Source organism: Amblyomma americanum, chromosome 1 (genome assembly GCF_052857255.1).
Source record: "Amblyomma americanum isolate KBUSLIRL-KWMA chromosome 1, ASM5285725v1, whole genome shotgun sequence".
Taxonomy (NCBI): Eukaryota; Metazoa; Arthropoda; class Arachnida; order Ixodida; family Ixodidae; genus Amblyomma; species Amblyomma americanum.
The window spans coordinates 109,035,245-109,046,345 of record NC_135497.1 but is presented as its reverse complement, the minus strand read 5'-3'; the positions used below and the strand labels follow the sequence as shown (position 1 = coordinate 109,046,345).

Below are 11,101 nucleotides of genomic sequence, written 5' to 3'. Positions count from 1 at the left end.
CTGCTTGGCTGGTGCGAAGGGTTCGGAAACAAATCTAACCAATGCACTGCGGGAACCAATCGCAAGATTCGATAACTGATGACACGTGGTGTGAATAAAAAAGAAAAGAAAAAGAAGCTATCTACGGAAAAGCAGACGAAGCATACTTGCGCCTAAAGCAAGGCAACGCGCAATGGCGGAACCAGCCCGCAAGTTCCATGTACGAATAGCGCAATTCATTGTCACGACATTTCAGGCTCTCGGAGGCTCATCTCAGTATAACGTGAAACAAACACTGTGACCGTAGGAAGAGAATTCACACGTATTCTTCGTTTGCGGCTCTTTTATGCTTATGTCGTGTTTCGCGGTTAGCCTTTAGGCGCCGAACAGCTCATAACCGCGTTCACCATAGGCGAGAAAATTAGAAAGCGGAAAATAAATGCAAAGGGCCTGGTATACGTGCTACAGTATAGTCATGCTGCCGGCTTTTTGTGAGACCCACTGGTTAGCAACACTCAGTTCGCCCAGTCTTCTGTTCTTATGGCTCGTATATACTTACCGTTCTCTGCATGTTAAGAGCTCAAACGGAGAGGATAACCGCTGTGCCTTTTGTATGCTGAAAAGCGTCAAAATTTGGGTTCAAGCATCACTCACCAAGACCTTTTAAGAAAAAAAAAAAAGCCGCTGGTTTTTCGTCACACACGGCGCGGTGGATCTTATGCTGGATGGTCGACGCCGCCGTCTCCGTTCTTGCTGCCAGCGGGAAGGCTAACATAGTGAGTTTGTGCAAAAGTGCCTAGGATGATCACGAACAGGCGTTTTACGAAGAACTTTGGCTGATGCAACGCAGACAAGGGGCATCTTTCGTTTAACCAGCAGTAAATGAGGGCAGTGTGGTGGCTGCAAAAGCGGGCTTTTTCAGTGCCTCGAGTAAATGAAAAAAGTTGCTGACAGCAGTAGTTACTGCCCGCACGAATGCCCATACGTGTGTGGAAAACTCGTCAGATCGGCAACCTTCGACTCCAACTTCGTGACGTTGGCTGCCGCATTAAATTGCTTGCCTTATTGTTGTTCTTTTATGATCCGGTTTTACTGTGCATATATTAATGGCTACAGGGAACGGGGAACCTCACTACCCATGAGAGACTTTAGTTGATCTCCAGTTGCATTGTTCACCTTACCATCCCGATACAGAAGCCCCAGAGATATTGCGGTCCCTATTTCCGGCTATGCCGCTGGCAGAAGCCTACGAGTTGTAAGTACTGAATGAAAAAAAAAAAAATTGAATGCTAAACGCGGCAACAATGTCGCTTTGTATTGAGAGATGAGGCATTCCCTATGTAAGCGTAAAATCGTTGCTAGATTAGGTATATACAATGAGGTGGAACACGGCTCCTTTGGAAGAGTTGTGCTTTCCGCTGTATACCACTCGCGAGAGTGACTCGGCCAAGCAGCCGCCAGATCCGAGGGAAGCCATTCGAAGCGGAGATGTGGCGAGCAATCTTTAGTCATGCCTCTAGATACACCTTGCGGTTGAAAGTAGTAGTCGCGCATTGTGTCTTCATGTTGGCGATATGCAAGCGTCGAACGGGTTTAAGTGGAGATAAAATGCCCGTGCATCATAGATCAAAGCGAACTTGTTGTCTCTTAATCGGTAATATTCATGCCCGTACCTGCAAATAACTCCTGACTGGCGGCGCGGCGATCATGTTAACCTGCATGGCCCAATTCCTTTGCGCGAAAAAGAAAGCCGTTTTTCATCTTTCCAAGAGACTTGCCCTGCATAAAGGCTGCCGTACCACTGCGGCTGTGAAGTGTGTGTCCAGGAAAGGTTTGGGAGCGCCAGTGATTTGCTCGTTGCGCTGTACACACTAGCGCTGGCCAGTGTCAGCCAAATGCCGTGAAGGGTGACCTCGCAGCGTACGCCTCTTGAAGAAACGAAGAAAAGAAAAAAGAAAGAGAAACGAACAAAGAAAGGAAGAAATAGAGAAAGAGAGAAAGAAAGAGTTAAGGGGAAGTGGTTGGGGGTCTAATTTGAGCCATGTATTTGAACCATTTGTAGTACACAAAACGGGGTTCAGCAAGGTTTTCCCATGTAAAAGTTCTCGCTTATGGAAAGCGGGCGGAGGGCTTCCCCTCCACACCCTCTCTTAAATCCGCCTCTGCTGCAAGTTTCTTACCGGGCGTCACTTTTTACATTCGATGGAGAGGGAGCAGAGTGGAGGCAGGAACACCGCAGTGAACAACAAAGAAAGAGCCAAAGCTATACTTACGGATAATACATCCCATACAGAGAATGAATACAATATTCGGTGATCCATCACTGAAGTTTATTGCTGCGTTTTAAAGCTGGGGCAAGTCGTTCGCATCGAGAAGTTTCGAACACAGTTCGTACTCGCCAATGTTCGGTGCATGAATGGTTGTTAAACGAACGCACGCCATCTGTGTGTTATGTTAATGACAATACCGGTATTCTGCTGGCGAAAAATCACATTTACATTACCGTAATTGCCATAGCCATGAAAAGGTTCGGGCCACTCATAAGAAACAGCGAGTTCTCTCATCGGAAAACTCATTGATGAACCACGCCGCAAGTCTATTCTGTTGTTTATTCTTGGGCTTCGCGGGGAAAACCATCGAGCTGCTGTCGATCAGATACAGGAACCTGAAAAGGCAAATAAAAAAAAGAGTTGAAAACGACACCACGGTTTTTAAACAAATGAGAAGAGACCAAGGAAGACTTGCGGCACTTTGAGAGAACTCGCGCTGATGCCGACTTGCGTAAGATAGCGACGCCGGATACTGCTTTTGTTTTCTGACCGTTCGTTTGCAGGCAGCGAACTATGCAGGAGACAGCGTGGGTGCAAAAGGTCTCGCTGATTTTCGCTTTGGGTGTCAGTCTGGTAGCCGTTATAACCTGTGAATGCCAGGCGGTTTGTATCTACATGTTTGGGTACCTGTTTGCGTCTTAGAAGCCTAGCCCAACCCCTAAAATTGCCATGAAAGCGTTCACTGGCACGTAAGATACTTCCACTTTTAGCGCCGGATAATAGCTGGCGTGCGATCTGCTCAAAAGGAACACTGAAGAGGAATTAAAGATGGCTTGTATCGATAGAATACCAGCTCCTAAACACAAAAACACCACTCTTTTTGAAAACAAAGCTCTTGTAAGGTAGAAGAGAGCAAGAAATGAAATACACGTATCGCCGCCACAGAGCAAACACGCAAGTACGAGCGTGATGATGAAATAGGAGAAAAGAAGCCACAGATCTCTGAGGCTGACAAGCGGGCATTAAGGTTACGTGTTTAACCGATATTGAAATATAAAAGTTTTGTTTTGAAATCACTAGTGCACTTTTATCACACGAGGAAGACGGAAAAAAGAAAATCTGTATGTTGGAAGTCAAAAAAAAACCTGTAATTGGCGGCGCAATAGGCGACCAGCTGAGTTTCGGTATGTTTTGGGGTGCTTCGCGGATATGCGTTGTGCGTGCTCGCATGGTTTCGTTATGCGCCACGATTTACAAGGGCGGAGCAGGAGAGGACCTCCAAGTGCCTCTCTGAGTGCTCCTCGGACGAAGTTTGTGTAACGGCACGCACGTGCGACAAGGAAAAAGAGGTGCGTAGAGCGAACGTTGAACGCGCATTCACGTTAGCAAACGCACCGCTCGGAGTGTTAGCTTCGGCAACGTACCAAGACATCAAGACGCTGGGATGCATAACCAACCCCACGCGGACTATTATTGCAGAATTTAAATATGCCCACACGTTACACATCAGTCGTGACGGTGTCTCGGCGGTGACAACGACGGTGCCGACTCATCAGCGCTAGGATTTCCTTACGAGACTTGCCGCCTCAACTCTGAAAAGCATCGCATGCTGTGTGGGGTTTAGGTGGCTGAATGCAGGCCGCAGTTCTTTGCCGGAAGAACTTTGTCGCAATCGGGAACGGGATCCATCGTAACGTTGGTGCAAACGTAAGCGAAGCGGTGACGGCTGATAGAGGACTTCAACGTCCAGCTGGCAGTAGTTTACATTTCGGCTGATGGCAGGCGGGAGCGCACCGCTCGCCACCAGCAATCGCCGAGTCCTCGTTTCGGTTACCGCCGCTTTACGTCACTCTTGTTCTATTTCGTCATCAGAGGGTCCTGAGTTTAAAACGTAGCGGCGGGAAAGATTTTTTGAACTTCGAATCCAAATCTGTTAGCAATAAATGCACCTTTCGCTGCCGGACAAGCGTCAACAAAGCCGCAAAATGCCGAACTATCTGATTTAACTAACAAAAAAAAAATTCATAGCGTTGTATTCATTGCCCCTTTAACAATGGCGCGCGGTCGCGTCTAGCAGTGGATACATGGCAAGTATTGTAAGGCAAGGAGGAAAGCAAATCCCTCCTTGCTTAGTAGCGAGACGAAATCTGCGAATCGGCGGTGTGCATGGTAGATTAACTTTTATCACCTTATTTTACTTTTTGGGGACAGGAAGCAGTCTCCTTCCCTGTGGTTTTATGGTGATGCGTACAGCACCAAAGCACTAATTAGCCACGCTTTTCAAACTTCTTGCGTAGCACGTACGCGACAGCAGCTTCACAAACTTTGCACGTAGCGTAGATAGAGAGCATATGCACGTCGACGTCACGCTCACTAGTGGAGAATTCACGTGAAGGAACAGAAGAGTTACGTTCTCAGGGCTACAAATTAAGCGGGTGGTTTGCGCCACCAGTCGTGACGTCTGTGGATTGCTTACAAAAGAGTGCACGAAGTTCAAGCTTGTCATGTCTTGAAACTAATACTGCAATTTGATACGTGCCACCGGGTCCACCGCCTCACTGTAGTTTTAACACACCAGCACAACTCATGGCGTGCCTACTGGTAGAATTCTGACAACAGTGTCCTGCGACGACGAAATCTTTATCTAGTTCCGTCAGTATAATTAAAGCAGTATTTATATGCAGTGCAGAGAAAACGAAATATGCAAATGGACGCCTTTAAATGCATGGCGACGGAAACAGACGTAACATGAATGTAAGCTCACACACACCAAATGTGCACGAGAACTCAAGTCAAGACGCGGCGCATTACTTACTGCTTGGTCTCGAAGAGGTCTTTCTCGATATACGTGGAGTCTTTTCCCATGACAATATACTCCTCGCCATTGGGAATATTGAATGTATTGCAGGTATCACGAGCCTTGATGCGACGTATCTTTCCTTTCAAGTCGTCTTCTTGGCCTGAAAGAATGAAACAGAAAAAAAAAGAGTAACATGACATAAGAACGTCACTCAGTGTGTGACGCTTTTTCGGGACAGCATGTTTGCTATAGAGCGTTATAACTGGAAACGTTAATCACCGGAAGTTTATCAAAGTACCATGGACGGCACGATTAACCAGGAACAATTAAGGAGAACAACGGAGCACGAAAGTTCGTACTAAATGGCTCATAGATAGGAGGACTCATAGATAGATAGGTCATAGTTAGGAGGGACACAGATAGGTGCCGCGCATTTCATGTCCCGCCCCCATGTGCGCACCAGTTGACATCCACACGTGGACCATACGACCACACTCTCAAGAGCGCCCCCCCCCCCTCCCCCCCGTACCCCTTCATTCCCTGCCCATATCATCGTTACGCTCAGGCCCTACTGGATGACACTGTCGTTGGGCAGGCGCACTTGAGCGCCGGAGTTGTCAGTTGGGACATCCTGTACTCTGTTGACACTACTTAGGCCGGAGCAAGCACTTCGTAAAAGGTCGTTACAAGAGGTAATTAGTGCAATTAGCAGTGTTCTCAGCGGCGTATATCACAGCTGCATTGCTCGAGAATTCTTGCACAAAATCTTTATCTGTGTGGCTCTCAGCTTTTCGTACAAAAGAAAAGACTACGCTGTATTAATAAAACCAAACAGAAATCCCCCGTTATGCGTAGAAATCAGCTAGCGTTCCAGGAAGAGTCCTCAAGGGTCTGTCATTTCAGTTCTCGCAGCCCGCAGCTCACGGATGTCCTCAGTGCTTTTGAGAGTTCGTTATTAATGAAGACTTTAGCGTGATTCTCGCCGCCGAGAAGAAGGATTCGTTGAAATATATTAGTTTCATGTACACATAACTTTACATTGAGACCAAGCGCTTCCTTGCTGGAAGGGCTCATTGTGAGGTAATTTTAGCCCGAAGATTGATCTGCGGATTAAATTTTTTTGCAACAACTCTTTCTTTTTTTCTGGCAGAATGCCTACAGCAAGAATGCTGAGTCCCTTCCTATCAGCACCTCGAGCGTTGGAAGGTCGATAACAGCGTAATGGGCGTTGCAGGGATTACTGATTTCGAGGAATTTTTGCTTGGTTCTTGTGAGTGTTCCTAATAACGTTCTCCATCTTCGTTGAACTGCCACGTCATCTGCTTACAGTACTTTCTAACATTGATAATACGAAAGTGCACTGTGTTCGTGAAGAGGCGTGGGGCTAAGCGTGAATTCTGGAGAAATGTCGAGCACGCAGTTTCGGAGAAATAGTTGCGCTTGACGTGCTTTCGCGTGTAATTTTTACAACTCGCGATACACGTTTTATATGATTGTATGCGCGAATATTATCATTCGCTGGTATTCCTGAATTACATTCGGATTTTATATTTGCTCTCGCTCCAAACCTTGGATCGAGAGTATATATTGGTTCATAGAAATGCCTCAGCTTCTTGGTACTTTCCATAGTGTTCATATTACTGGAGCACTTTCGAATTGTAGTGCAGCCTGCTGGCGTTCAGCTCACTGCGAGTGATGCCACCGGGTAAAATATTCTTTCTGGTAGCCGTTTTAAGCAGTGGATATGAGGCGGCTTATAACTATCCAGTTGGGCACCTGCTTGCGTCCGTGGCAGTTTACTGTGCCAGTGTGGCGGATCAGTGGTTAGGGCACACGGCTGATGAGCCGGAGGACCTGGATTCAATCTCGGCTGCGGTGGCCGCGTCTCGATGGAGGCGAAGCGGAAAAGGCGCCCATGTGCTGTGCGATGTCAGCGCACATTAAAGAACCCCAGATGGTTTAAATTAACGTGGAGCCCTCCACTACGGCCTCCCTCACAACCCATGTGTCACGTGGGGCTGTGGGTCATCCATTACGAATGGGGAAGTGTTTGGCTCAATGCATACGTTTTTTTCGCAGAGTTCACAGGCTGAATTCCGAGAGAAAAATTACCTTTGGTCGTTGTACTGTGCTGACAGTGCCCAAATCCAGCAAGCTGTTTAACAGATATCTGAATGCATGCCTGGGATTTTTTGTATTTGAATTTTATGTAATTTGTTGCATGTTAGTTATGCAAATTTTATACAGTTCTCTCTATGTACAATTATCTCGGTCCGAACAGCCACGTATTTGTGGTTTCCGTCTTTTATTCTTTTATTAACAGGATAAGCCATATATCTTCTTAGGCGTGGCGGACAATTCACGATCCGACACCTATACATTGCACCTCCCGAAAACCGTGCGGTATTACTGAACATAGCTTTGTCGTCACGCATCATGGAACTAATTAATGAAACTGTCTTCACGTGAAAACAGCTTGACATGGCTCTAAGTCTCAGGTTTCATTTCGCCGGCTATCACTATTGGCTTGCGCAGGGGTCAGTCGCGAAGGGCTCGCGCGTATGCGATCGGTTTCGCGAATTCGGTCCATGGGTTCGCTAATGTCAAATATACCTTGCCAGACGCTGCAGAGTCTACTTGAGACTCACAGTAATGCGAAGGTTGTGCGGCTTGAAAAACAAAAACAAAACGAGATATTTTGTGTGAAGCAAGCACGAGACGCCGGCAATTATATTTACATTAGGTACCCGGTCTGAGAGCCCTCCAAGCATTGCTACACACGCGGGGCTTTGCCTTGGAAACAAGGGCTGGTATAATACATTTCACAGCGAAAGGCTATTATAGGTGGCCTTGTCTCAGCAAAGGGTCAGCGTAGGTCGTGGAAAAGCCACAGATTCAACTCCGCACGAGAAGTCCTCGCCGTGGCTGCTTCGTCTTCGTTGCGGTTCAGAGTGGAGGCCACTTGGTGCGTGCAGCTCCTTCTCCATAGGAACTCAGCCACAGACAGCGGCCGAGGAGGAGCAATGAAATTTATTTACTACGAAAAGAAGTGTGGCGCCTGCTGCGCAGAAGGGTTTCTACCAGTCCAGGACCCCTCTTGTTTTGATCGTTTCTATTCAATCGATATTATTTGTAGCTGTGAGGCGCCGATCCTGGCGATAGCGAGGGAGTAGCTGTGCTTAGGCTACGACGAAGGGTGAAAAGAATGAGAACAGAATCGTTATATTGAGTTGAACCTAGAATCTTCGACGACTGGTATAGCCAGTGACTGCCCTACCGCTTTGACGCTCCCGTGCAACGCCACTATCGGTCACTGGCCGTCTTTTTCGGTAACTTTTCCTTACTATAATCAAAGATGCAAACCGTGATTGGCATAACTTGGCGGAAGCGCAAGGGGTTGCATCAATAGCTTTAATTACCCCTTTGAAAATGCTTACCTGGCTTGAGAACTTGAGTGATGAGGAAAGCCACTTCTATGAAGCCATCCGTCGATACATTGGCTGTCGAATTGCCTCTCCATACTATGTAGTTAATAAATCACACAGAAAAAAATAAACGTAATTAGTAAGTCAGCTCTATGCTGCTCACGTAAAGTTATATGTATAAACATCGCTACACAGCACATGCTTATCATTTCCCCTGCATGGATAGTTGCCATTTCTTGCGCAAACCTGTTTATGGCACGCCTGCTGCTGCTTATGGGCGCCAACCAAAAGCGCAGAAACATGGGCAAGAAAAAACGTATTATATTCATACCGCCACGCATGGTGGCGGTGTGAATGTACTACGTATGGTCAGAAAGAAGCGCCTGATGCTTGCCAGTGCTATACGGCGGCATCCCATTCCAACATCAGCAATCTCAGGGGTGCATAGCCCTTCGCGCTCTCATAACGTGAAAAAAAAAAGCTGCGAAAATAATAGTTTTACTCATGAAGACTGATACAAACTTTCTTTTGGCCTTCAGTTTTTAACATTTCAACGATAAACGTGCACTAAGTGTTGGAGTGTCACAACAGACTAATAGGAATCCGTTTTTGGTACGGCGCTCGGTACGTCGGTACGGACCTCGGCGCTGTGGCGCATGCGCACATGCCCCACTGGCGCCGGCTGCTTGGGGAGTGAGCAGCTGCACCGATCTCATACCCAGCTTTGTAATGGAACTGGATTACCGATCTGATGCCACTCATCGCTATCTATAGCGTTGCCGCTGTGGTAACGAGGGCTAGCCGGCCCTAACAGTTAGCGCGGAATTAACGGCTCGGGAAAAACGGCTGACTCTAAAAAAGGCAGTGCTCGACAGATAACCCTGCTCGAGCGGAGACGCTCCCAGACGCGATGCACGGAAACAGCGTCGAGAGCTGCGGACTCGCCCGTTGGCCACGCACAGTTGCCATAGCAGCGCACGGTCATACCTGCCTGAGGTGCTGTTCGAAGGCACGTCCCGTGATGCATCTGGACTTTCTGCCACAGTTGCGCAGATTTTTATCCTAACGTTTTTGTAAATCGAGAGCTAAAAATACTAGTTTCGCACGGCGACCGCGAAGAACAGTTGAGTTTATCCTCCCGCAATGCTCTACTTTGTGTGAAGTCCAAGTTCGCTCTCCTTGCATACGACGCCTTGTGAACTGAAGAGCGGAGGAGGAAGGAGCGTGCATTATAAGAACAGAGTAAGGGGCAAGGAACGAACAGAAAAAAACCGACGAGGAAAATGATAAGGGAAGAATCAAAGGAACTCTGGCATCCCAGGTACCAGGAGCGCAGACACTGCACACTATAAGAAATACCAGCTTGAGGTCGCGACATAATCAGCCACTGATTCATTTACCACTACATCGACGTAGCAAATTTGTATTTCCTGTCACGAGTCTGCTTACCGCGAAGCACCGCAGGTGGATAAAAATGAAGTAAAAAGTAATTTGAGAAACTTTTTTTTTCTTGAGGAGAAAAAAAGGGAACATGGAAGGGGGTTCGCTAAACGTTCTGCTATCGGCACTGTAGTCAAAGAGTAATCGATACAGATAATAATACAGTAATGGCTACCTAAATATGTTCTGTGGTTCACTGCGGAAGATGGAGCTTGAGGTTGAGGCCCCGAAACCCAAACTTGGGTAGCTGACTCACGGTCAAGCCCTTCTTAAGCCATCGTGGACCTTTGGGGCTTGAAACCGGATTTGTAATTGTGTCGAAATGTTCTGCTGGCTATGAATTTAAGCGGCTGTAAGATGCGCGAGGAGCAGGTAAGTGCACATTTAGGGACACCTTTTGTTGTGCCTGTGCTTTAAAGGGGCCATGACAGCCTATTTTCCCGCGTACCCTGCTTGCCGTCTACAATTCTCAACCATTTAAATTACAATTCCCCGAATTTTCAGTTGATTCTGTGCTGTAAGTATTTTTAAAACGAAGTTTTTTCGTTTCTTCTGCGAACTGCTTGCTGGTCTGGCAACCTCTGATCGCTGACGTCACAAGGGCATACCCGCCCCGTGTCGTGGGCTGCGAGTTGTTGAGGTTCTTGCATGCACACCGTAGGCTGCGGTGGCTCGAAATGTTTCTTTCTTTTAGCTTGGCGAAATAAAATACATTTTTCGTGTTTTTTTCGGAAGCCTTTAGCTTAGTACGTGAGCTGAGTGATCCTTGGTAAAGCGTACTTGCTAGTGGCGCCCACTTTCCGATTGTTGAGGAAACAGAAATCGATGGACCCCTGCTTTATTGTTTACGCTTAGAATAAGCACTCTGTTCGTATGTTATGAGTACGGTCTCTTTTGAGCAGTCAAGCGCACCCGTGTGTGAAAAGCAGCACGTGCAGTGCATGCCTTCGCCTATGTGTGCCGTGAAAGCCGCGGCGTTTTGTAGCTGGCTACCAAGTTCTTGTCCGCTTTTCATCGGCTCGATAATTGAACTCAAATTATCAAAAGGTGCCACTAGAGTAACCTTGATGCACGAAGGTAACAGGGAAAAGTGTTGAGTGCGACGACTTCCCCACTGCATGTGTGCGTTTGTAAGTCGAACATACATTCCCTTCGACTCGTGGAACTCTTTTGCAGGAACTAAGCCG

The 11,101-nt window shown here is 47.2% G+C and overlaps 1 protein-coding gene across 2 annotated transcripts in view; it reads right to left on the bottom strand.

Moving 5' to 3' along the window:
* Positions 1–2,289: 2,289 nt before the first annotated feature.
* LOC144113433 (A.superbus venom factor 1-like) overlaps positions 2,290–11,101 on the bottom strand; it is a 119,187-nt gene continuing 110,375 nt past the window's right edge. For both annotated transcript variants that reach the window (XM_077646504.1, XM_077646505.1), the window contains 3 exons: positions 8,487–8,570; positions 5,065–5,209; positions 2,290–2,644 (listed from right to left, as the gene is read on the bottom strand). In XM_077646504.1, coding sequence (XP_077502630.1) covers positions 2,518–2,644; positions 5,065–5,209; positions 8,487–8,570 — 356 coding nt within the window. In that variant the 3' untranslated portion in view covers positions 2,290–2,517. The remainder of the gene's footprint in view (positions 2,645–5,064; positions 5,210–8,486; positions 8,571–11,101) is intronic.